Source organism: Rana temporaria, chromosome 8 (assembly GCF_905171775.1).
Source record: "Rana temporaria chromosome 8, aRanTem1.1, whole genome shotgun sequence".
NCBI lineage: Eukaryota > Metazoa > Chordata > Amphibia > Anura > Ranidae > Rana > Rana temporaria.
The window spans coordinates 30,528,114-30,554,240 of record NC_053496.1 but is presented as its reverse complement, the minus strand read 5'-3'; the positions used below and the strand labels follow the sequence as shown (position 1 = coordinate 30,554,240).

At 46.1% G+C, this 26,127-nt stretch overlaps 1 protein-coding gene across 1 annotated transcript in view; it reads right to left on the bottom strand.

The window, feature by feature from the left end:
* RAB11FIP2 (RAB11 family interacting protein 2) overlaps positions 1–25,924 on the bottom strand; it is a 55,683-nt gene extending 29,759 nt beyond the window's left edge. The window contains exon 1 of the mRNA XM_040361487.1: positions 25,158–25,924. Within this exon, the coding sequence (XP_040217421.1) occupies positions 25,158–25,507 (350 nt within the window). The 5' untranslated portion in view covers positions 25,508–25,924. The remainder of the gene's footprint in view (positions 1–25,157) is intronic.
* Between the last annotated feature and the right edge of the window lie 203 nt (positions 25,925–26,127).

Genomic DNA, 26,127 nt, shown 5'->3' with positions numbered 1-26,127 from the left:
TCTTTTTCCTCTACGGGAGTCTCAATTTTCTCGCCGTGTTCCTCGTCGGGTTGGTTTTCGTGGAGAAACACGTTCATGTGTATGCTAAGAAACCCGCGCATGCTCAGAATAAAGAATGAGACGGGAGCGCACCTTTGGTAAAAGTAGCGTTTGTAATGGAGATAGCACATTTGTCACACTGTAACAGACTGAAAAGTGCAAATCGTCTCTTACCAAACTTTTACTTAACACACAGTAACATGAGATTAGCAAAAGCAGCCCCCAAGGGTTGTGCCAGTGGAATCGAACTTCCCCTGCCATTGTATGTGTTGTACGTCACCGCGTTTGAGAACAAGGAGATTTGGTCTTGACTGTGTGTACGCAAAGCAAGCTTGTCAAGTTTCTCGACAAGCCTAACAAGGAACTCGTCGAGGAAAACGATGTGTCTTTTCCGACGAGTTCCTCGGTCATGTGTACGAGGCCTCAGCCTTTAAAACCGCCTCAAGGTGTTACATGGTCCTGTCTCCTTTAGCACATTTCTACCCATCTTCCCCTGATACCTATTTCCAAGGCTGTTCTCTTCCAGGAGACGTCCACCACACGTGGTGGACCTGTCCTGTCCTATGCTCGCCAGGTTTTGGACAAAAGTTCTTAAGCTTCTACAATCATTGCTGATCTGTCCCTTCCCTAGAGACACGTGGTACCTTCTGTTACACTTGAAGCTCCCGGGCTTCACGTGGTCTCAATTTAAATTGGCAATATACATATTAATGGTGGGGAACCAACCATTGCAAGAGCTTGTAAACCACAGTGTTCCCTTTACAGAAGCCCAACATCACTTAGATTTCTTTCTTATCCATGAAAAGCTCATGAGCATTCAAAATGTCTGAAAATTTTGACCCTGTGAATTCAACATGCCCACCATTCTATGTTTACCGCCTGGTATGTGCTGTTATAGGCACTGAGGCCCTAAAACTCCAGCCAGGGTGTCCCTGACATCCTTCTCTCCTTTCTACTTTTCTTAATATCCTTGGCTCTACTGCTGCAGAGGTCCTTGTCTACATGTCTCTTTGCTCTCCACATGGCAGACCCAACTTCTGCATCAAACTTCTGAGCTCCCTTTAACACATGGGTGCTCAACCTGTGGCCCTCCAGCTGTTGCAGAACTACAAGTCCAAATGCAGCATTGCAAAGCTGATATATACAAGCATGGCTCCCAAAGGCAGAGGCATGATGGGAATTGTAGTTCAGCAACAGCTGGAGGGCCACAGATTGAGCACCTATGCTTTAACACATTATTGTCTCTCAGCCCACATTTGTGTATACGTTGCTATACCATTCCTTTTAATATTAGCATGTTATCTGGCATACTTATTGTACTACATCTCCTTCTCCCGAACTCTGATGTTTGATGGACACTGTTTTGAAACTCGCTGATATATTGGTCTCACTCATTTATCTGTATAAGGCTGCTCTTTGTATCCTTTAACAAACGTAAATAAAAATCTATTGAGAGTCCATAAATAAGCAAATGACGAAGAATGAGAAAAAAACAATAACACCTCGAAGCAGAATGGAAAAAATCTTTCTGCCTCTGGGTCAGGCCTTATTCCCATTTCAGATGGGAACTATTAGGTAGATTCAGGTAGAGTTAGGCCGGCTTTTCAGTAGATAAGCCGACCTAACTCAGAATCTACGCCGACTTATGTTTAAGCGTATGCTTAAACAGAGATACGCTTAAACATATCTAAGATAAGACGGCTTGCGCCGTCCTATCTTAGGTTGCAATTTTTCGGATGGCCGCTAGGTGGCGCTTCCATTGTGGTCGGCGTAGAATATGTAAATGAGTTGATACGCCGATTCACGAACGTACGCCCGGCCGCCGCAGTCGATTTACGCTGTTTCCGTAAGGCATTAGCAGGCCTAAAGTTATTCCATCTATTAGGTGGAATAACAATGTTAAAGTATGGCCGCGGTTTCCGCCGCGAGATGCGAATTTTTAACGTCGTTTGCGTAAGTCGTCCGCGAATCGGGATTTACGTAGTTTACGTCCACGTCGAAATCAATAGGCACGTGCGGCGTACTTAGCCGCAATGCACACTGGGAAATGTAGGCGCCCGGCGAAAAGCAGCAAAAAAAACGTCAAAAACGTGAGGTCAAGCCTCATTACCATAAAACACGCCCCCCTCCAACACATTTGAATTAGGTGCCCTTACGCCCGCCACATTTACGCTTCGCCGCCCTAAGTAAGGAGGCAAGTACTTTGAGAATACAGTACTTGCCTCTCTTACTTAAGGCGGCGTAGTGTAAACACGCTAGGCTACGCCGCCTTAGATTTGCGCGCCCCTACCTGAATCTACCTCTAACAGTCTATGGAGAAGATGGCGATCTAAATACTCCTAAACTAGACAGGAGAGAGTTTTTTTGGGCTCCAAACCCACAGACAATCCAATCACATGGCAGATTGAGTGCTGCATGATAAAATGAAGTGCTGTGTGGTGAAGGGTTTGCTGTGTTATTATTTTCGGGACTTCTGATAATGGGAATGCAACAGACCTCAGTGTGTGGCCTCTTACTACTCAGGCTTCTGTTCCTGATACAAGTCACTATTCACTGACACAATACACACAACTACTCTTCATTGTATCACACTACAAGGGGTTAAATTCCAGCCCATTGTAATGGAAAATAAACAGCACATAAGAGCGGCAATAGCTGACAGAAAATAATTCTCTTTTCAGGAACATAAGTGACTCTCAAGTCTGCTCTTTGTAGTGCTGAGAATACAGCTGTGCTGGGAAGAGGAATCTATTAAATATATTAAAGTTGTGAGTCGTTAACCATAAAAACACTTCATCAAAATAGCTGGAGAGCCCTCGACGCCCCCATTTCCAAGTCACATTCAGGTTACAGCAGCTTCGTCTGGAAAGCAAAACCTAAATTGATGCATTAAACGACGATAAGTGAACGCTTTCCATCAGCCGGGTTGGATTTGTTGGTCCGATTACTACTGCCTCTCTGAGATAAAGTTGGAACAAACTTGGCAATTATTAAAAATTACCTTGGATTATTTAGGCGTGGGGATTTGCAGCCAAAATATTTGCACATAAGTTTTAGGCTTTAATAGCTTTTATTGCAGCCACTAGGGCTCATGTAGACTTGCGGTTAGGGAGGCAGAAAAAAACAGGCAATGGAGCCACAACAGGGTGCAATATACACAGTTGCAGTACAGCGATGTAGCATTTACAGGGTTAAAAAAGGTGGTGCGGAGGTGATATATCGCCTCTTTACCGCTGTGATATAGGGCCAGATTCACAGCTGAGATACGACGGAGTATCTCAGATACGCCGTCGTATCTCTCAGAGTATCTATGCGACTGATTCATAGAATCAGTTACGCATAGATATCCCTAAGATCCGACAGGTGTAATTGTTTTACACTGTCGGATCTTATGCCGCGTACACACCATCACTTTATGTGATGAAAAAAAATGACGTTTTTAAAAACGTCACTTTAATTGACTGTGTGTGGGGGAAAACGTCGTTTTATGTCTTGTAAAAAACGACCAAAAAAAATTGAAGCATGCTTCAATTTTATGTGTCGTTTTTCAAAAGTGCACTTTTTACTTCACAGAAATTGACCGTGTGTAGCAAAAAACGTCGTTTTCTAAGACGTTTTTTCATCCACGCATGCCCAGAAGCTGGTAAAACGTGGTGAACGTAACCTCACTTTGCAAGAACATTGTGAGAAAAACGATGGTGTGTAGGCAACTTCGTCTTTGAAAATTGAAGTTTCAAAAACGTCATTTTTTACTTCACAGAAAGTGTCGTTTTTTTTCATCACATAAAGTGATGGTGTGTATGCGGCATTAGGATGCAGTACCGCGGCCACCGCTGGGGGGGAGTTCGCGTCGTAAACCAGCGTCGGGTATGCAAATTAGGAGTTACGGCGATCCACAACAGTTTTTCACGTTCGCTACGTCGCCGCTAGTCTAGTTTCCCGTCGCAAAGTTAGTCGTCGTTTTGGGTGCCTTAACTTTAGTCAGCAATCGTATTGCTGTCTAAAGTATGGCCGTCGTTCCCGCGTCGAAATTTAAAATTTTAACGTCGTTTGCGTAACACGTCCGGGAATACGGAAGTACGCTACGCGCGTCGCCGTTCGAAAAAATTACGTCACGGCACCAAAGCACGGCGGGAGTTAAGAAACGGAGCATGCGCAGTAGGTCCGGCGGGAGCGCGCCTAATTTAAATGGCACACGCCCATTTGAATTGGCCCGCCTTGCGCCGGAAGCCGCCGGCGTAGGTTTTCATCGCAAGTGCTTGGTGAATCAGGCACTTGCGATGAAAAATTTGCGGCGGTGTAACGTATCTACGATACGTTACGCTGCCGCTCAGCTATGTGAATCTGGCCCATAATGAAAAGCAATCCTCAATAAGTCTAAACATAGCCTTATACACTTATCAAACCTGAACAACTAATTAGTCACCCTCCCAGAAAAAGTTACTGTGACCAAAATGTGGTACTTACCGACCTCTACTCTTCTAAAACTAACCCTAAGCCTAGCCCCTAAGGCCTCATTCACACTCGCATTTTATTTTCAGCAGCGGTAAGAACCCAGGGGATTCCTGCAGCTAAATTCACAGATGGTTACAGACAGTTGTGGCCGCTTAGCCCATACAAAGCAATGACAGGCTGATAGTGGCAGCAGCTGTCTGCTCGCGTTCGATGGTAATCGCACATGGAGTGATTACCTGCGATTGCCCCTGGATGCGTGCTGTTTGTGTCCAGAGGCGCTCGTCTGTCCCTAAACGCAGGTAATTACTCCATGTGCGATTACATGTGAACACCCTCTAACACCTGTGGCCGCTGTTGGCCTGTCATTGATTCGGCCATGCTGAGTGGCCGCAACTGCCTACAACTACCTGTGAATACAGCTGCAGGAATCTGTTGAATTCTTGCCATGTGAATGAGGCTTAAACCTTTTATTTTAGTAACGAGGACCTGTGTTGTTTGCATTAGAACTGCTTTTCTTGCTGTAACATAAGATGGAAATGCAAGAACAGCTCAAAACAGGTCGGTTACACCTGTGAGGCCCCCCGTACACACGACCGAGTTTCTCGTCAGAATTCAGCCAGAAACTCGGTCGGAGCCGTATTCTGCCTAGAAACCCGGTTGTGTGTACACTTTTGGCCGAGGAAACCGACGAGGATCTAGTCGGGCCAAATAGAGAACATGTTCTCTATTTCCTCGTTAGTCAATGAGGAAACTTGGCTCGCCGAGATCCTCGGCGGCTTCACAAGGAACTCGACGAGCAAAACTATGTGTTTTGCTCGTCGAGTTTCTCGGACGTGTGTACGGGGCCTCAGGTTATTCTTCATGATCTTAAACTGATGTCTTCATTTTCCTATTGATACAGATCCAAAGCCCATCAACACAGTTCTTAAATCCTACTGTAGCGCCCTGCTCCTGATGACCAGACACTATGTGAAAAACTTGTAAAGCACAGCACATGCAAACTGAATCGCCTCTGGGCGCTGTTTCCATTCCATGGAAAGGGAACCCCCTTGACCTCAGAAGAGATGGGTTTTAATCTTTCTCCTGAAGGCCAAGTGGTCCGACTCCAGTCGGATGGTGGTTGGTAGCGCATTCCACAGCCGAGGTCCTTGGACTGCAAATCTTCGATCTCCTTTGGACTGGCTTTGGGTATCTGGAGGAGGTTTTGATTTGTGGATCGCAGAATGCCATTGGGGTTATGGGCCTTTATTTTTATGCATAGATATTGGGGGGCGTTACCGTGAATACACTTATGTATTAGGCAGAGTGCCTTGAAAGTGATTCTGTCTTTTACTGGCAACCAGTGCAGGGATCGCAGTAAAGGTGAGATTGATTCCCATGTTTTTTTGCCAGTCACTAATGCCTCGTTTCCACTGAGCGGATCGGTTCGGTTCGGTATGCTATTTTGGGTGTTTCCATTATGAAAGTGTGCCATAAAACCGAACCGTACCGGACCATTCTGGGTCCTGCTTCAGATGTGGGGCCATATAAAATGGAACGGTTCCATTAGGGCGGAGATGCAATACATTCCACTGATTGGTGGACGCGCGCTAGGCATTTTTTCTAAATCCTGTATGGTCCCAACGTTCCGATTTGCAGTGGAAACACTCACGAGAATAGACCGGTCCATGGCTGTGCTTGGAGGGTTTTCCCATTGTTTGCCTGTAGGTGGCAATTACCATCACAGGCCAATGTTGGAACACAGGCAGGCCAGAGTGTATTGGATGTTTTTCCCCCGGGAACAGCGCAGTGGGAGTGGTCTCCCGGCTGGGCATGCTGGGGAAGGATACTTAAGGGGCAGACGCCATTTTCTCTGGGCTTTTTACCTCGTGGCCCTCCTGGCTCGAGATATGTGATGGTCCATTTTCAGCCCCGGGACCACGTTGGCCCGAGGCTGCACTTCCGCCAGGTAGGCTCAGTTGTCTTGACTGGGGCCTGCACTTTGAAGGTGATCCTGTGCTGTCTGTCCTGCGGGAGGAAGCCACTCAATGGCGAAAACCAGGGGAGGACCTGTCCTGGGGAGGACCAAGCGGAAGGCTGGTATCTCGGGAGAGGCCTGGTAACTTTATTGGAGGATGCACCGTATGCTATGATGCTTACAGTGTTGCCGGGTCAGCTTAAAGGCTCTAAACTGTACGGCTGGAAATCCAGGTACTAAATCCTGTGGCAGAGTATTCTGGAACAGTTTATTTCTACTTTCAAAGAAAGGTCTGTGGCAGAGACTGTATTCTTTTTTTTGTCTGTGCATCATCCCGGCTGCTAGGCCAGTGAGAGGGGCCTATCCGGGTGAGCAATACCCACTCTGAGGAAAGTGGCGAGTGTGACTTTTGAAACTTGGAAGTTCCCCAGTGATCTGCATCGTGTGCCTGAACCTTCCCCTGACCCCTCCATCCCTCTACCTATACATGTTTGTGTGAAATAAAACCTGACAGAAAAGGGATTTACAACTTGTGTGGACATTGAAGTTTCCTAGACAACGAAGAGCGAGGTAACGTGCAAGGCCCAAATTTAAACCAGCAGCTCCTACAGGGGTAGTGCTACACTACCATGGCAATGCCTTCAGTACAGTGCAGTGGGGTGTCAGTCTCCCAGAGGTCTATGCAATCGGTCAGTACATTCCAAGCACAATAGCCAAAGAGCAGCTTCCTATCACAAGCAGAAAACCGAGATCCCTTTTACTTGACTCAAAGTAACTTTAACCACTTGCCTACTGGGCACTTTTACCCTTTCCTGCTCAGGCCAATTTTCAGCTTTTAGCGCTGTCACACTCTGAATGACAATTGCACGATCATGCAACACTGTACCCATATGGAATTTTTATAATTTTATGAACACAAATAGAGCTTTCTTTTGGTGTTATTTAAACTGGTTCTAAAGGCAGATTTTTTTATCTTAATCCATTCTATGCATTGAGATAAAAAATGTTCTGTATGCAGCAGTACTCTTAATACATACCTGAGCCCCTTCTCGATCAAGCAATGTTTCACATTGTCCAGCACTCTCCCTCCTGATTGGCTGAGACACAGCAGCGGGTGCCATTGGCTCCTGCTGCTGTCAGTGAGCCAATGAGGAGAGAGAGGGGTCAGGGCCGTGCCACGGCTCTGTGCCTGAATGGACTCACAGAGCAACGACTTGGCTCGGGTGCCCCCAGAGCAAGCTGCTTGCTCTGGGGGCACTCTGCAGGAGGGAGGGGCCAGGAGCGCCATCGAGGGACCCGAGAAGAGGAGGATCTGGGCTGCTCTGCAAAACCACTGCACAGAGAAGGTATGTATAAAATGTTTTATTATTTTTAAACAAAAAAAATACTGTATCAATTTAATCACAATTAATAGAATTGTTTTATTTTTTGCTAAATAAACAGAAAAAAGTTTGTTATAAAATTTTGCAAATGGGTAATTTTTCTCATTCACTGATGTGCGTTGAGGAGGCTGCACTGATCGGCTGCACTGATGAGAAGGCACTGGTGGGAACTGATGAGGAGGCACTGATGAGGCTGCATTGATAGGTGGCCCTGACGGGCACTTTTAGGCGGCACTGTAGAGCACTGATAGGCAGCACTAATGGGCACTGGTAGGTGGCACTAATGTGCACTGATCGGTGGCACTAATGCGGAGGCACTGATTGGCAGCACTGTTGTGCACTTTTGAAATTGCACTGATAATCAGTGTCCTGATTATCAGTGTCGATGTCCCTTTCACAAAAGCAGGTTATCATGTCAGATTCTCTAAAGTGCCATTAGTGTTTTTTGTCTCTTTGTCTTGTTAATAATATTTCTTTAGTTCCTTTGTTTTTTGTTTGTTTGGGAACTTACAGAACAATGTCACTTTCATGATAATCTTTGCATTGTAAACAATAAAAATGTATTGAACGTAAAATTGCCAAACCCACCAATTTATTCTCTAGGCCCTCTGCTTTAAAGTGGTTGTAAACTCTTTACAACCACTTTATGCTACAAGTAAGCCTATAATAAGGCTTACCTGTACCTGCATGGTTTTAGGAGATATCCCCTGTCCCCTGCATGTGCCGATGTCATCGGCACATGCACACTGGGGCAAACTGAAGCAATGGCACCTATGTGCTTCAGTCTGTGTGCCATTACCGGTGGCTCCCGCGTGCATGCGCGGGAGTGACGTCATCGCAGCTCCGGCGATACCCGGAAGTAATCCCGGGAGAGAAGACCAATGCGGGGGCTTCGATCTAAGGTAAGTAATGCTATGCATACTAGCTCATTATGCCTTTGTCTTGCAGGGTTTTTTTGGTTTTTGTTTTTTTTTCTGAAAGTTTACAACCAACAAATGTGCCAGAAAAGGTCTGGTCTGGAAGTGGGTAAAAAATAACATAGAAGTGAGCACTTCCCTGGGGAACATGTACTGTACCGATGCATCAAAAAAAAAAAATGTAATTCCTTTTGGCCAGGAGCAGTGATTTTTTTTTTTTTTTTTAAAAGCCTAAATTTAAACTTCAAGAATGCCCAATTTCTTTAAATATCATACCTGGGAGGTACCCCAATTGTGCCTGTTAAGGGGCGCATCCCTGTGATGTACAGAAAGTTCTGCAGCAGCACTGACATTTACAAAGGAGAAAAGTTCTAAATTGCTAGTAAATGACAATTCATTGCTGACCTTTAAAAAGTAATACAGAGCCCTGCTAGGGTCTGCTGTGTATTTTGGGGGACGTTCAGATGGGTCTTTGTGATGTTTTTCTTATTTTTGCTTTTTAAAAGAAGCTGACAAAAGAAATATAATTTGTTGGAAATTGAAAGTGGTTGTAAAAGTTGTATGTTTTTTACGAAAGGCTTGAAGGTAAAAAACCTTCAGGGGGCAGCTCCCCCTGCAGACTTCCCCCTTATACTGACCTGAGCCGATCCAGCAATGTGCCAAGGCTCTCCTAGGACTCTCTCTCTCTCCTGATTGGCTCAGACAATCAATCACAGCCAGTGAGGAGGGAGCGGCGGGAGGGACTGAACTACGCTCTGTGTGTCCCATAGACGCACAGAGGTGGCTCAGGAACGAGCACGTAGGAGCGTCCCCATAGCAGGCAGCTTGTTCTGGGGGCACTTGGCGAGGGGGAGGGGGCCAGAAGCGCCAACAGTGGACCCCGAAAGTTAAATTCTTATTACAGGTGTGCGTAAAAGTTGACTTGTATGGAGAATTGTGAGAAAATCAGTGAGCCAATCACCAGCAGTTAATTACATTTCAGTGTTCAGGTTGCCATAGTGCTAGATTTGGTTTTCCATGAAAGTAGAGTTAGCCTTTAAATGAAAGGATTTTTGTGCCTGAAATTCAGTTTTAACACAGGGTTAAGGATGTTTACATTGCATTGGTAGGAGCCAAATACTCAACACCTCCAGGTATGGAGGAGCATATGACCTCCTCCTCCCAGGGCAGGTTGGGTCTGAACTGTTTGATCTGACAACTGTCACCTGACTGAAAGTCAATATTATCAACCCTGTGTTCTAACAAGATCCAACATGGAGCCCACAGAGTTGGAACTGCAAAGCAGTGGTTTAGTAGAAGAGCACAGGGAAGCATAAGCTGTTTGGGGCTTTAACCCTTTTGCCGGCAAGGCAGTTTTTGCCTTTTTCTGCATATATATATATATGTGCACATAGACCTCATAGACCTAAAGATTATTAACAACCCCAAAACACCTGTATATTTTCTGAAAGCAGAGACCCTGGAGAATAAAATGGTGGTAGAAGCAGCTGGTGCGCAATATGTTGGGGGGGCAAACCACGCGCAGGAGATGGGCGGGACGCTCGGCAATCCCCCCAACCACCCATGGGAGACAGACGTTAAGGCGGCGTTAACTGTTCACCCCCCCCCCCCCCCCCACACATGTGGGAGACGGATGGACAGAGGCCTCCTTACCATAGGAGGCAGATAGCAAGGGCTGCTTCTCTCCAGGGCCATTCTCCTCCCCACTGAACAGGAAGTGGGTCCTAAGACTCCTTGGCCAATCGGGTCTCAGGAGCTGCTTCCTGATTGGCCGGGGGGATAATCAGGAAGGCAATAGTATATATTAATTTGCTATTGTCACACAACTGGTGGGGCTCAGGGTGCAGTGCCCTGCACCCAGAGCCCACCCTTTTTTGAAGCCAATTAGAGCCTCAGGCTCTAAAGACAAGCTTAAAAAAATAGAAATGTATGTGTCCGGCACCCTGCATGTAGATTAGGGGCCGGACGCATGGATTGGGGGGTGGCTCCTCTGCGCTCCTAATGAACGGGCCACCACTGGGTAGTAGCATGTTTTATGTCACATGATATTTGTGCAATTGTTTATTAAACCCATATTTTCAGTAAAAAAGTAAATTTTTAGACATACAAACACAATATATTATAATATATCATATATTGGCACTAAGGATGAGCTCCAGCGTGTTCGCATAGTACACGTGCAGAGCCCGCCAGGAAGTCTGCACGGCGCTGCGCTAATTACAGCCAGGGATACATTGTCCCGATGCTCGGCTGCAGAGATCGGGAAATGTCTCCCTGGCTGTGATTTGCGCAGCGCCGTGCAGACTTCCTGGCAGGCTCTGCACGTGTACCATGCGAATACGCCAGAGCTCATCCTTAATTAGCACATGTTGTTCTTGATTAGCTTCCTGCTGGGGAATGACAGCGCTGAAACCAGAGGTGATTAAATGCTTGTCGTTTCCAGCTTCATTCATTTCGGCATGGCATGATCAGCTTTCACTGCTGATACCTACCATGGGCATCCCAGGCACCCAGGAGAGACAGTGGCACTCGGGATACATGGCAGGGGGAAGGTGGCACTTTACCATACCCATTGAAAATATTGGGTAGCCTTAAAGCGGAGTTACACCCTCCGGTGTCACATTTGGCACCTTTCAGGGGGGTGGGGGGAGCAGATACCTGTATAATACCTGTATAAGAGCACCGCAGAATCCACGACAAACTACGCCATGCCCGGCACCTCCTCTATCCCCCCCCCTGCTGTCTTCTGGAAGACACACAGGTCCCAGAAGACAGCAGGGACCATTTAGAATGTGCAGCGTGACTCGCGCATGCGCAGTAGGGAATCGGGCTGTGAAGCCGCAAGGCTTCACTTCCTGATTCCATTACTTAAGAGGCCAAAGCCGAGGGACTGATCGGCTTCGGGTGAGGACATCGCGGGCGCCCTGGACAGGTAATTGTCCTTATTTTAAAAGTCAGAAGCTGCAGTATTTGTAGCTGCTGACTTTTATTTTATTCCGGCGGAACTCCGCTTTAATTTGGTGACAGTGAAAGGATTTTAAAGCCTAAAATGGGCAACGTGACAGTTTCTTTTTAAAGCAGCTCCTAAACTCAAAACGTGAAGATCTGCCATCTATAAGAGCCCTTTTACACTGACAGCGCAGCCATGCTAACGGTAAAGCGCCGCTAGTTTTAGCAGCGATTTACCATCATTTCGGATGCGCTTTTCAGCCGCTAACGGGGCGCTTTTAACCCCGCTAGCAGCCCAATAAAGGGTTAAAAGCACTGCTGCCGAGGTGCTTTGCAGGCGTTTCAGTGCCGCTGCCCATTGATTTCAACAATTATAAGTATACCCCGCTCCTAAAGCACCTCAGAAGATGCTGCTTGCAGGCCTTTTTTTGACGTCATGCCAGTGCAGCGCCCCAGTGTGAAAACACTCTGGCCCAGATTCTCGTAGATCAGGCGTATCTCTGCGGTGGCGTAACGTATGTCATTTACGTTACGCCGCCGCAAATTTTTCACGCAAGTGCTTTATTCACAAAGCACTTGCGTGTAAAGTTGCGGCGGCGTAGCGTAAATCACGCGGTGTAAGGCCGCGTAATTCAAATTCGGCGGGTAGGGGGCGTGTTTCATTTAAATGAAGCGCGTCCCCGCACCGAACAAACTGCGCATGCGCCGTCCGTAAAAAATCCCAGGGTGCATTGCTCCAAATGACTTTGCAAGGACGTCATTGTTTTCGACGTGAACGTAAATGGCGTCCAGCCCCATTCACGGACGACTTACGCAAACAACGTAACTTTTCAAATTTCAACGCGGGAACGACGGCCATACTTAACATTGGTTGCGCCTCATATAGCAGGGGCAACTTTACGCCGGGACAAGCCTAACATAAACGTCGTAACTTTACTGCGTCAGCCGAGCGTACTTTCGGGAAATCGCGTATCCAGCTAATTTGCATACTCGACGGGGAAGAAGACGTTGGCGACACCTAGCGGACAAAAAAAATTGCATTTAAGATCCGATGGCGTAAGAGCCTTACGCCTGTCGGATCTAATGGATATCTATGCGTAACTGATTCTAAGGCCTTGTACTCACGACCGGATCTGTGCGCTGGAAACTGTCTGCCCGACAGTTTCCGGCGTACAAGGCTGATTTGTGTTTTGTTCCGCTGGCGTGTACACACCAGCGGACCAAATTCCCGTCGTACCGGAACGCGTGCACGTAAACTACGTACGACGTCACTATAAAGGGGAAGACCAAAGTTAATGGCGCCGCCCTCTGTTCCTCTTTTGCTAGTTACGTGTTTGCTCGTGTTAGTGAAGGTTTGGTTAGAGCTGATTCGCGCTTCTCGGTCTCCAGGCTTTGACAGCGTGTATTCACGGGTTCAGTGCGTGTGCTTGCGGTAACGTAGTTGTCATTCGGCTATAGGCAAGCAGGTTGTTTCTGCTTTAGCAGTTGCATCCTGTGCGCTCGTATCTGTTTGTCGCGCGTTTGTCGCAGGTAGTGCTGGATTTGCGAGTGCTTTCTGTTTCAGTGTGTTCTTGACTGACCAGCCGGCCGGTTTGAAGCCATGATGGAGCAGCAGCGTCAATTTTCGCGAGTTGGTGCTGTTTATGGGATGGCTGCTGGATATGTTCATTTGTCCAGTACTTTGGCCAGAAACAGGGGGCGGAGGCGTTTCTGGACCAAGAATTGGTTGCGCCAGCGTGACCAGTTCTCACATATGCCTCTGCTTAGGGAACTCCAGGAGAATAATCCTAATGACTTTAGGAATTTTCTCCGCATGACGGACCCCGTATTCAACCGTCTGCTGGATCTTCTGTCCCCCTATATCACGAGGCAGGACACTGTGATGCGCCAAGCCATCACGGCCGAGCAGAGGCTTATTGCCACGTTGCGGTACCTGGCGACTGGGAGGAGCCTGCAGGACCTCAAGTTCTCGACAGGCATCTCTCCGCAGGCGCTTGGGGTCATCATACCGGACACGTGTGCTGCCATCATCAAAGTTATGCATGAGGAGTATATTAAGGTAAGTTTCCTGGCTCTAATAATGTGGCCAACTAACTTTATTTTTATTTTCCCAGATATGCTGTGTGTTTAACTAACGTTAGCTTTTCTCCCTATGCATGTTGATATCAGCTTTACATGTTTTATTCTTGGCCTACCTGCATATTTGTCCCTTACCCAATATTAACCTGTCCAGCATGCTATCCTAGGGACAAACCCACCTTGCCATTTTTTCAAACAGGACTTTTTGGGGTTTTCCCCCCCCCCCCCCCCCCCTTCAAACTTTTATTGTCCCCATCAGAGGGCTGTGGAGTCTCTTAATGAAGTGGCCCTATATATTTCATTTTCCAAATTCTCCATGCACATTTTTCTAATGCAATTTTAATACTGTGAACTGTCACAAGGATGCTTGTAGGATGTATTTGTTACAAAGTACTAAATCTCTAATTTTGTTTGTCCCCACAGCTACCCTCCACACCACAGGAATGGCAGTCTGTGGCTTCCCAATTTGCCCAGCGGTGTGATTTTCCAAACTGCGGTGGAGCAATAGATGGGAAACACGTCCGCATTGTGCCCCCACCCCGCTCGGGGTCCTACTATTATAATTACAAGGGTTATCATAGTATTGTGTTGATGGCGGTGGTGTCGGCACAGTATGAGTTTCTATATGTGGACGTGGGGAAGAATGGCCGGATGTCTGATGGGGGAGTGTTCGCACGGACTGATTTCTATGATCGTCTCCAAGCTGGTGGTCTGGCATTGCCACCAGATGAAGATAATGTGGAAGGACTTCCGTTTGTGTTCCTAGCGGACGAGGCTTTCGGGCTTGGTCCTCACCTCATGCGGCCTTTTCCCCAGAGGACCCTCACCTCAGAGAGGAGTGTGTTTAATTTTCGGTTGGCCAGGGCTCGGAGGGTAGTCGAGAATGCCTTTGGGATACTCACCAACCGGTTCCGCCTGTTCAGGACATCGATACATCTGGCGGAATATAAATTGGACACCGTTGTATTTGCCTGCTGCATTTTGCACAACTTTTTACGCAGGCACTCCCAGACGTACCTACCCGACATCGGTTCTGAGGCAAGACTACCCTCAGATCCCCTTCCCGGGCTGGACACTGGTCGCGCTGGCTTGGCCCCCCAATCAGCTCGTGAGGTACGCGACAAATATGTTGAGTACTTCATGGGTCGGGGGGCCATTGCTATGCCAGATCATATTTCTTTCTAATTCGGCCCCCAAAGAAAGGAATATTCTAAAAAATAATAAATAATTAGACCATTGGACTTTATACAGTTGTTTGTCATTAATGCTTTTTCTCTTTTTCTGTCTTCCTGGTTCTCTAACTAACTTCTTCAATTGTAATGCATAATTGATTTCTCCACTTTTAGTAACTAACCACATTTTGCACAGTATTCACTCATCTACAAACAGGGTATTGAGTCTAGAAATAAGAAGCAACTCCATTTGTAAATGTTGAGGTCAATTTTTTTTTATTTTTGCTTGTTCATGACCCCAAAAAAATTTTTTGATTTTTTTCATTACTCCCTGCTTTTGTACTTAGGAGTCTTCAAAATTTTTTAAAAAATTTTTTTTTTTTTCAGGTAATTCAACCAAAAATATTATGCAGATTATACATTTATTAACAAGTTCACTTTTTTTTTCCTCAAATATAGTTAGATTTATTGTTTACATATATATATATATATATAGATTATATTTGGTGGGGTGTTTACCGCCTTAAATTTATTTTTGGCCATATTTTTTAGGCACAAAAAACAATAATTTTGTAACCATTTTTCTTGTTTTTGGTGTGTTTTTCTAAAACAAAATTTTTGGGTGAGAATTTGGAGTCAAATCTCTACTTCACTAAATTCAGTGATTAGAGAGATTTATAATTCTATATATATATTGAAAATAATTTTTGGCGTTGTTTATTCTTTATGGTCTAAACTTTATAGTATCCCAAAATGTTCAACATGGTCAAAAAGTAACAAAATCAAATTCAAAAAATATAAAAACTCACAACAGCAGTCAGTCATGGTGTGCTTTCACACTGGAACACGCCAAAATTGGAAGATACACACATTCAGTGCAAACTCGCCAAATGTCATTGGTTCAACAGACAAATGGCCACATGTGCTATCTGACATCATGGGTGATCAATGTCTGTGTTTTGTGGGAGCAAACCCTTCCTCTCAACTACTTGAGGATGGAGGAGGGGGTTGGACCCACAAAGCACAGACATTAGATATTCTGTGATGGCAGATAGCACATGTTGGCACACTGTGTGTGTATCTTCAAATTTTGGCGTATTCATTATTCAAACTGTTAAAATGTTTGTGGGGGCGGGGGATGGGCGGGGGGTGTTTCAGTCTTTGACACGGCCCATCATGTCAATAATGTTCTTAAAATTTGCTTCGATTACCATCATTCTTTGCCGCATATTGTCCATTTCCGTGCTGCATTCCAAAAGGACATTTGTTACATTCTGTTCCATGAGAAACATCCTTTCACGCATATTGTGCATTTCAGTGCTGCACTCCATTACCTGCTGAATAATTATAGCAGCACTTGCACGTGAAAATCTTGGCACACCATCCTCCTCCCCTAAACCAACAAAAAAAAAATGGCATTTACAATATTATTTTTCAATGAGGCCTATCTACATATGTTTTTTGGAATCAAGCTAGGGTGACACTGACCTGATGGGCTTCTCCTTTCCACCTCTTCGACATCTTCTATCACTCCTCCTTCTTCCACCACCTCCCCATCATCTTCAATCACTCCTCCTTCTTCCACCACTTCCCCATCATCTTGGACTCCTCCTTCATCCATCAATCCACCTTCTTTCAATTCGCCAAATTGTTCTTCCGCCACTTGCCCTTCATCTGCTATGACTTCTAAGTCCAAAATTACTTCTTCCTCCTCTCTTCCTTCCTCCTTTCTTCCTTCCTCCTCTCCTTCCACATCCTCCTCTCCTTCCACATCCTCCTCTCCTTCCACATCCTCCTCTCCTTCCACATCCTCTTCTCCTTCCACATCCTCCTCCTCCTCCACATGTTGAGATGGCAGATTTTGGCCTTGTCTGGCCCTCTCTGCCTCCTCCAAATGCTGGCGACTTCTTTCCCCTGAAATAAACCAAAAAAAATGTAGACTCATCAGCACACAGATATTGGAGAGCATAAATCGCACACATTGCTTAGAAGATGCTTTCATTTAGTTACTTTTATCTTTCACCAAACCTACATTTTGCAATTACTTCTATATGGCAAGCTCTGATCCTGCCCCTTTTTAGCAAAGTGACACACATGGATGTCCCCCCTAAACTGTATTTCTGGGATACCCTACCAAAACCCATTTTTGATTTGGGGAGACACAGGTGCTCTGCATTGCAGATGTGAAAACATCTGCTTTATTACCACTGTTTTTAGAATGAATCCTGTTTGCCTTTCCCATTCTCCTTCTTTTTTTTTATAGAACTAGCTTTTACACAATGTTTACAAACAAAGTTTTTGGCCAGTGAGCCATGTCCAGGTGTGTTGTTCCTGGAATAACCGAGCCTTTCTGATAAACTATGTGATGTTACGTTGTTTACTAAGAACACTGTTTGTAAATATGTAGTTATTTATGTTCTAAAAAATAAATAACAACATGTCTTTAAAATTACAAGCAGGCCAAGGAGGCAGATGGTGAAATATACATGGCAACACATTATTGCAGACAATCACCACCCCCCCCCCCCCCCAAACCCAATATATATTTACTTACTTTTACGCAGAATTTTAAGTATTTTCTTCATCTGATGTGGCTCCCTCAATTTTAAGTCTGACCATCGTTTCCTCAGCTGTTCCTTGGACCTGGTGATCCCAAACATCCTCTGCATTCTCCTCGCCACCTTGTCCATAATATGTGCCTTTCGGCGGTTAGGGGTCTTGTATGGCCCTAATTCACCATCATAGTCCTTTTTTCGCATGATGTAAACTAACTCCACCATTTCCTGGAACCGCATATTAGTGGCTTTATATCTTCTTTTCCTTGATCGGGACGTCCCTGCCTCTGTCCCTTCACTTGTGGCATGAGAGCATCGTGCCCGCTCGTGTGACATCGCCATCTTTCCTTTCCCACAGAGATTATGGGCGTGGAAAAGATGAATTCTTACGCCATGGGCGGAGAAGAGGGCGGCGTTTAATACATACGCGGAGTGTAGAGAATGCAAACAACGTGTTTACGTCCGTTACGCGGAGAATCTTCGAGCGCATCCAGAACATACACAGTTAACGCCATATTTCCTAAAATCATTGATTAGGGGCCTCGCAAAGGTGACGAGGGCGGGGTTTCATAAATACGCGGAGTGTTAAAAAGGTTTACGCCGTGATTACGCATCTTACGCGGTAATTAGGCGAGCGTGAGAAACGAGGAGCGAGAGACAGGAAGGTAAGGAATTTAAAAATGTGATCAGCAGAGGCCTTGAAAATGTAGACACATGGGATGGGGGTTTGGGCTGTTGGTTGCACCCTTTTTAAGCTATTCTGTCTATGGGGTACCACAATGTTATTTTGGTATCCAAATGCTTTTGGACACCTCACAAAATAGAGATGTGAACAATGCTGTACCTCATTGACAAGTTTTTGAATGGTGTATTCAGATCAGGCAAAGTATTGTTCAAGTGTTGGTTGTACAGAGGTCATTAGGAAGTGTCTTTTATGTCATCCATTGTCAGGGGTATGAGATTTACACATGAAAGAGTGCCTAGATGAAAACTGTCATTTGTAAGCATTGTTTAATTTAATATATTTAAAATATTTACTGCAATGTGAACAATGGCTCTGCATCTAGCAAATCAATGTTTGGTACAAGCAATGCGGCCGAGCTGCCAATCATTGTTTAAACAAGAGAGACTGTGTTTGGAATTAGATATAGGTAATAAATTTGAAGACACATATTAGATCAAGGTCAACGCTGATCCTTTTGAATATTTATTTTTCTGTGGTTTATGTTTTTGTAATCTAGACTCAAAAAGAAATATAATTTTTCAAAAATTGCAATGGACCTCCTACAAAGCAAGGAATCTATAGAGGCCTTACTTCAAAAATACCAGGACACGCCCATCCTGTGGAATTCAAAACACTCGTTATATTGCAATAAAGAGGTACGAGCGGCAGCACTAGAAGAGCTAGCAAATTATATGCAAACTTGGGTGCCAGGATGCACTGCCAACATGGTGAAGGATAAACTTGCCAACCTCAGAAGCACATACAGGAGAGCATACAAAGCTAATAAAATCAAAAAATCGGGAGCAGCAGCAAGACAAGCAAAGGAACCCAAACTGTGGTATTATAAACAGATGGCTTTTTTGCGGGACGAAATGGAAGGCAGGAAAACGATGTCCAGTCTTTCTTCCAACCTTTCCTCCATGCTACCTTCCAGCGGACATTCCCCAGATGACCACAGCCCTGCAGAGTCGGAGGAAGAGGGCCTGGCTGACAGAGATGCAGATCTGCCACCCTTCGATGAGGAGGTATAGTAGTTTCCTCTATATTTATGGCCTAAATAATTCTTGGTGGATTAATGATTAGATATTGAAAAAAAAAAACCAAGCTGGAAAAAAACAAACAAAAAGGTGTACAGACAAATAGGTGTCAGGGATGACAACTGCAGGGGTCAGAAGTAGAGTGTATTCAAGTAATAATGAACAGAAAATACTGAACGAAAAACATGAAAATGAGTGTGGTTTTATTTAGCGAAATTGTAAAAAAATTCCTTTTTTTTACACACAGGAAGAAGAGATCAGCCAGGAGGTGGCAGATCCTCAGGTGTCTGTCAGCCAGGAGGAGGCCGGGGTCAGTGGCAGCCAGGAGGAGGCCGGGGTCAGTGGCAGCCAGGAGGAGGCCGGGGTCAGTGGCAGCCAGGAGGAGGCCGGGGTCAGTGGCAGCCAGGAGGAGGCTGGGCCCAGTGGCCTGCAGCAGGTCCACCCGGCCAGGAGAACCACCACCAGCCAGTCTTCTCCCCCCCAGGTGAGGCCATCAGGCCGAAGGAGGCAGTTGAGGCCTGTGGAGGAGGCAAGCCTCCGCATGATCCAGGAGGCAAGCGCCATCATGAGGGCCCCCCTCAACCCCACAGAGGCCTTCAGTGCCTCATTGGCCCATGATTTAAATGAAGGGGAGGAGGACCAGAGAAGACTGGCAAAGGCCCTGATGAACCAGGTACTTTGGTGGATGCAGAGGGGCCTGCTGACCCCAGACACTGGGCTATGTGACCCGGCCCGGCTTGCGGAACACCATCCTCCTGCTGCCACATCAACCCCACCTGCAAGACCCCGTGTTCGATCCGCTGGAAGGCTGCCTGGAGGGAAGGCTGGAAAGAGGAGGAAACGTTGATTTTCTGCCTTCCATTTCCTTCCACATAAAGGACATCTTGTTTGTACTACCACAGTTTGGGTTCCTTTGTTTGTGTGCTGCTGCTTAATATTTTTGTGTTTGGCTCCTGAGGCTTGGAAGTTTATCCTTCACCATGTTGGAAATGCAAGTTTGCATATAGTTTGCTATCTATTCTAGTGCTGCCGTTCTTTTTATTTTTTTGTGATGACATTTGCCAGAATAAAAGGCCTTTTGCTTTCATTTGAAAACATGTCTATTGTTTGATATACTGTGGGGATTATTAGGCAGCAAACCTTTAATAAATATACAATGGGTAATTTACAAAGGACACACTCCTTGGGGGGGGGGGGGGGGACATTTGGTGTGCCAACATGGTTTAATATTCTCTAATGAAACACAAAAAAAAAAAAAAAAAAATTAAAAATACATGTAAAAAAAAAATTGTTTAAATGGTGACATAACTAGAAACAAAAAAAGAAATTAAAAAAATGCACATTCCTTTACAAAAATGAATACTCTAAATTATGGAGGACCACCAACCAAAACACACGTCTGGCATAGAAAACATTATTAAAGGATTACATCACAAGCAAGAAATGTGACATTTCAGTATGGGACAACTCTATTGAAATTGCATCAGCAAGAGAACGGGGTTATTCTAGCAAGAGAAGAATTAATCAAACGAGGCTTTAAAATGTGGTTTAGTGCGCCTTTTTAAGACATTGTTCTCTTGCTAGAATAAAAGGTTTCTAATGACGAATGTGCCATATCCCAAAGAAACGCGAGTTTTACCTGAACGAGCGCTCCCGTCTCCTCATTTGGACTGAGCATGCGCGGGGTTTTTGTACGCTGCTTTTGTGTACAGACGACCGAACATGTCTGACGGACACGATTCCAGCAGACTGTTTTAAAGCAAGACCAGGAAACAGTTGTTCGTTGGAAAACGGTCTGGCCGACGATTGTTTGCTGGAATTCTGTACGTTACTGCCTACACACGAACGAACATGTCCGCTGAAACTGGTCCGCGGACCAGTTTCAGCAGACATGTTTGGTCGTGAGTACGAGGCCTAAGAATCAGTCGCATAGATACGACGGCCCAGATTAGGACTTACGACGGCGTACATGGTGTTGCACCGTCGTAAGCCCTTTGAGAATCTGGGCCTCTGACTTTTGCTGCTTCTGATTGCTAGTCGCATCAGATTTGGGGGAAGATTTGGTGACTTCATTATTGTGCTGCTCGCTGTTTTCCTTGCTGGAGGGGAAGCTGTACCTGAGGACCTGCAGTGCAGTTTCATCCATTCTGTGAATCTGTGCTTCCTCCACCTCTATCAATACCCCACAAGTGATCAGAGGGCATCTGTGACATGAGGAAGCAAAGTCCTTCTTCTCTACACAGAGACAGTGCAGAACTGCAATGTACATAATGCAGAATTGTAAAGCTACTACCCTTTAAACTCGAGGTATAGGGAATTCCCACCTGTGCCAGGACCACAGTCACACAAGCCACTGAATGAAACATCCGATTTGAGAGCGGTCAACAGCCAGGCGTTCAATGTTCTTGAAAAACCTCTTTATTGCATATCCATTAGGAGTAAAAAAAGATCCAATATACAAGAGATGCTGATGCGTTTCAGCCCTATCAGGCTTTAGTTAGCATCTTTTGTGTATTGGCTCTTTTTTTTTTTACTCCTAATGGATATGCAGTAAAGAAGTTTTTATGCGCATTAAACACCTGGCTTTCTTAAAACAGTGCGTAACTGGTAGGTCAGTAATGGAGAAAAGATCAGCTATGGGGGGGGGGGGGGGGGGCAATAATGGAGACTAGTACTTATGGCCTCTGCTTGCTATTTTTGGGCCTGGCTTCCTCAGTATACGTGATCTTTAAATTGTAAGTTCACCTTTACAGAAAATCTGTAAGGTGACCTTACACTGGACCCTTTGCTTATCCCACCCGGCCCCTCTGTACAAGATTGCCGCAATCCCCCCGCTGTCAGACACTGACAAGCCACTTTACTGGTCTGTGGATTTGAAACCCCGACCCCGGATTTCTCTCCTTGCAGTCAGGGCTCAAGTCCTGCGGGAACGCTTGGGAACGAAGTTCCTGCACTTTTTTCACAGCAGGAACTCGGTTCCCTTTGCAGGACTAGAGCACCCAAGAGCAGCCGAGCCGCCTGAGCCAATCCCTCACTAAGCAGCGATGCCCAGCTCGAGTCACTGTCAGGGGCAGGCGAACCTTAGTAATCCTTTATGTTACTGGCCGCTTCCTGTATATGGATTCATCAGGGAGTGTGCGGGTATTCTGTCACTTCCTCAATGCTGCAATGTCTCCTGGGAGCTTTTGTCATTGTTCCCATGAGACATTGCGGAGGTCTGCCGCAAGTTATTGCGGGATTTAGAAAGAACTTGCTTCTACCAAACTTGCACTCCCCGATGAATCCATATACAGGAAGCGGCCAGTAACATAAAGGATTACTTAGGTACACTGAATCGGAAAAAAAAAAACATGCGATTTAGTAATTATGCATATAAGGGTAAAATTTTTTGTTTTTTTGGTGGGGGAGTGGATCTTGGGTGGGAGTTCCCACACTTTTTCCCCCAGGACTTGACCCCTGCTTACAGTGCTAACAGTATGGGCTAGACGGATTCTGATTGTTCAGCGCCATCCATGTAATGGTGCTGACCAGTTAGAATCCCTGTAATCCGTACTGTCTAACCAATACAGACACGAGATTAAAGGAGTTAAAACCCCTTAGACCCAGTTCACACTGGGGCGACGTGTCGCGTCCCATTGAATGCAATGGAACCGTTCTAATAGGAGCGACGCAAGTCGCTCTGACTTAGAAAAAAGGTTCCTGTAGTATTTTGGGGGCGGCTCGGGGTGATCTGCATTGACTTCTATACAGAAGTCGTTTTGCGAATCGCCTCTGAAGTCGTCCTCAGGACGACTTGCAGAGTCGCCCCCGAAGTCGTGCCGCCTATGTGTGAACCGACTCTCATGGTTTTTCACCTTAATGCATTCTATGCATTAAGGTGTAAAACCTTCTGTAGCGCTGCAGCCCCAGTACCCCCGTTTTACTTACTCGAACCCGGTTTTCTTCTCCCCCCGACTCTAGCTGGTATCTCATGTACTGATTGGATAGATTAATAGCAGCGCAGACATTGGCTCCCGCTGCTGTCAATCAAATCCAATGATGTGGTGGCGGGGCTGAGTCCTGCTTTCTGTGTCAATGGACACAAAAGCATGACTCTGGAGCACGGACCCACGGGTGTGCACCTTAGGGGAGCGCTTCTTCGACATGGGCACTTGATGCGGGGAGGAGCTACCAGCGGCGATGAAGGACCCCAGAAGAGGAGGATCGGGGCCTCTCTGTGCAAAACAAACTGCACAGTGGAGGTAAGTATGACACGTTTGTTATTTTAAAAAAAAACACGAAGGTTTAGTAACCCTTTAAAGAGGAAGTAAACCCTGATGGGTTTTACTTCCTCTTCATTCCCTGCAAAGTAAAAACATAATGGGCTAGTATGCATTACATACTTGCCCAATATGTGCCACTTACCTGCAGAAGAAGCCCGCCATGTCTCCGCTGGGTAATCGCTTCCATCTTTAACCCCTCTTCCTTCCGGGGCCGTGAACTCCGGCTCTGCTGGCTATTGGCTGGAGTCACGTGACGTCACTCTCGCACAGATTTTGCCCTTTCTTCAGTGCGCATGCGCAGATTATGTCAGCGCCGGCGTATATGGCGAATATCTCCTAAACCAGTGATGGCGAACCTTGGCTCCCCAGATGTTTTGGAACTACATTTCCCATGATGCTCATTCACTCTGCAGAGTAGATGAGCATCATGGGAAATGTAGTTCCAAAACATCTGGGGTGCCAAGGTTCGCCATCACTGTCCTAAACTGTAGAGGTTTAGGAGAAATTTCCAGTACCTACAGGTAAGCCTTATTATAGGCTTACCTGTAGGGAAAAGTGGTTGTGTAGGGTATTCAACCACTTTAAGCCACGGGGTGTTTCAAATCCCCGTACCGGTGAAGCGGCTTCTCTGTCTGACAGCAGGTGATCGTGGCAATCTGGTACAGCAGGGGGTCCAGTGAAGGGTCACTTTACAGATTTACTGTAAAGGTGAACTTACACTTTAACTACACTCAGGGCTTTTTTTCAGGGGGAACTTGGGGGAACTCAGTTCCACCACCTCTGGCTCAGACCCTTTGGTGCCTGCTCACCACAATCACTTGTAAACACAGAAGTCTGGTTTCTGTGTTTACAAGTGACAGCTCTGCACTCTGTGTGTAACCACCCGAACTCTGCATTCTGTATGTAATGCAATCCTGGTATTTAATGCCCCTTTAAGACCCTTCTACTGTTTTTGAAATCTGAACGGGGTCGTGGTTGAGTTCCTGCACCTATTTTCTGAGAAAAAAAGCTCTGACTACACTAATAAAGCACAAGTGTGAACACCATAGGCCTGGACTCAAGTCTTTCTCATGCTGTAGGTGACACACACTGAGCAATGCGAGTACAATACAATACAATGAGTATTGTACTCGCATTGCTCAGTGTGTGTCACCAAAGAACTGCCAGGGGGGTTAGGGTTAGCCGCATCACTGTGCTGTCATCTCTGGCCTAGCAAGAGCAAGGCATGAACCCTAATATTCATGTGCCCTTCCCCAGCCTTGGATGATAACTATCGCCCATGTCCTTTCCTGGTACGCAGAGTCTATTTTCTCCCTGGCGGACCCTCTTAGCGATTATCATGTCAGTGTTCGGACACGTGAGATAAGATGAAGCTTGTTGTTATTCTGCCTGATAAAAGAATGACTCTGGGTCCAGGAATGCAGGTAATGGAGCGATGACAGAGATACAGAGACATTCCTCCAGACAGGCGGGTTGTGCTGAATGTCAGACTTGTTCTTCTGGTCCTCTACTGTAAAACGGTTTGAGTAAACAATGAAACGACTTCCACATTACATTCAAAGCAAGAAGAGAGACAATCAATGCTGAGATTTACAATACACAGATCTACCACAACAAACTCACACTTACTCTGTCTTCCGTCGCTCCCTGTTCTCGAAGATACTGTTGAGGTTTATAGTCACCTGGCCCAGGAACTTATCGAGACCCACCAGGGAGCGATGCATGACCGTCAGCTGCAGCTGGTACTGTTCGGGGTTGTCCTGGACCAGTAGGCCCGGCAGTTCGAAAGAGGCCTCTTCTTTCCAGATGGGGTCGAGGTTCTTCTCCATCACCGATGTGGAATACTTCTCCTTCCCGAGCTGGATGATGGTGTATGCATCGTTGGTGCCATGCTTGCCCTTTGGATGCAGATCCCGCGCTTGTAACACTGTGACCTGGACATGGGTGGGGTGCCACTTCTGTTCAGCCTCTTCCAACATGGCTGTGTGGGGCTGGAGTGAGCGATGTGCTCAGAAGAGAGGAGGGAGAGGTGACAAGGCTAGCTGACCATCGCTGTACCATTCATCTCACCCATTCAGGGCCTGCATTGATCCAGCCGCAGCCTGCACACACACAAAGGAGCCGCAGTGACAGCACGCTGCCACACATGTCAAGCTCAGCACAGCCTCATACAAATGAGCAGATGCTGGAATGTCACAGCATGACAGACCGGAACTCCGCCCAGCAATCAATCACTTGTCACAGCAGATCAATTCATCCAGCCGGGTAAGGTGACTTGTGTCACCAGCTCTGCAATTCACTTCCTGATCTGCCATGCAGCTGAAGCAGTGTCAGTGAATAAAAGCTCAGCCTGGATTGGGTTTTTTTCCAGGCTTCTCCCAGGAAAGGCATGTGCAGCCAGCTGTCATTGGCTGCCGACAAATCCCTGGATGGGCCTGGTTCTATAGAGCTGAGTGACGCGCAGTGATTGGTGCATTCTCTGCCTGCATTCTGCTGCGTGCTCAGGACACCTCCCTGCATGGAAACAGATGAAGCAATGATCAGCACATGACTACAATTCCAGTGTTTGTACACATTGTAATCTCCGCCGTTCCAGGCA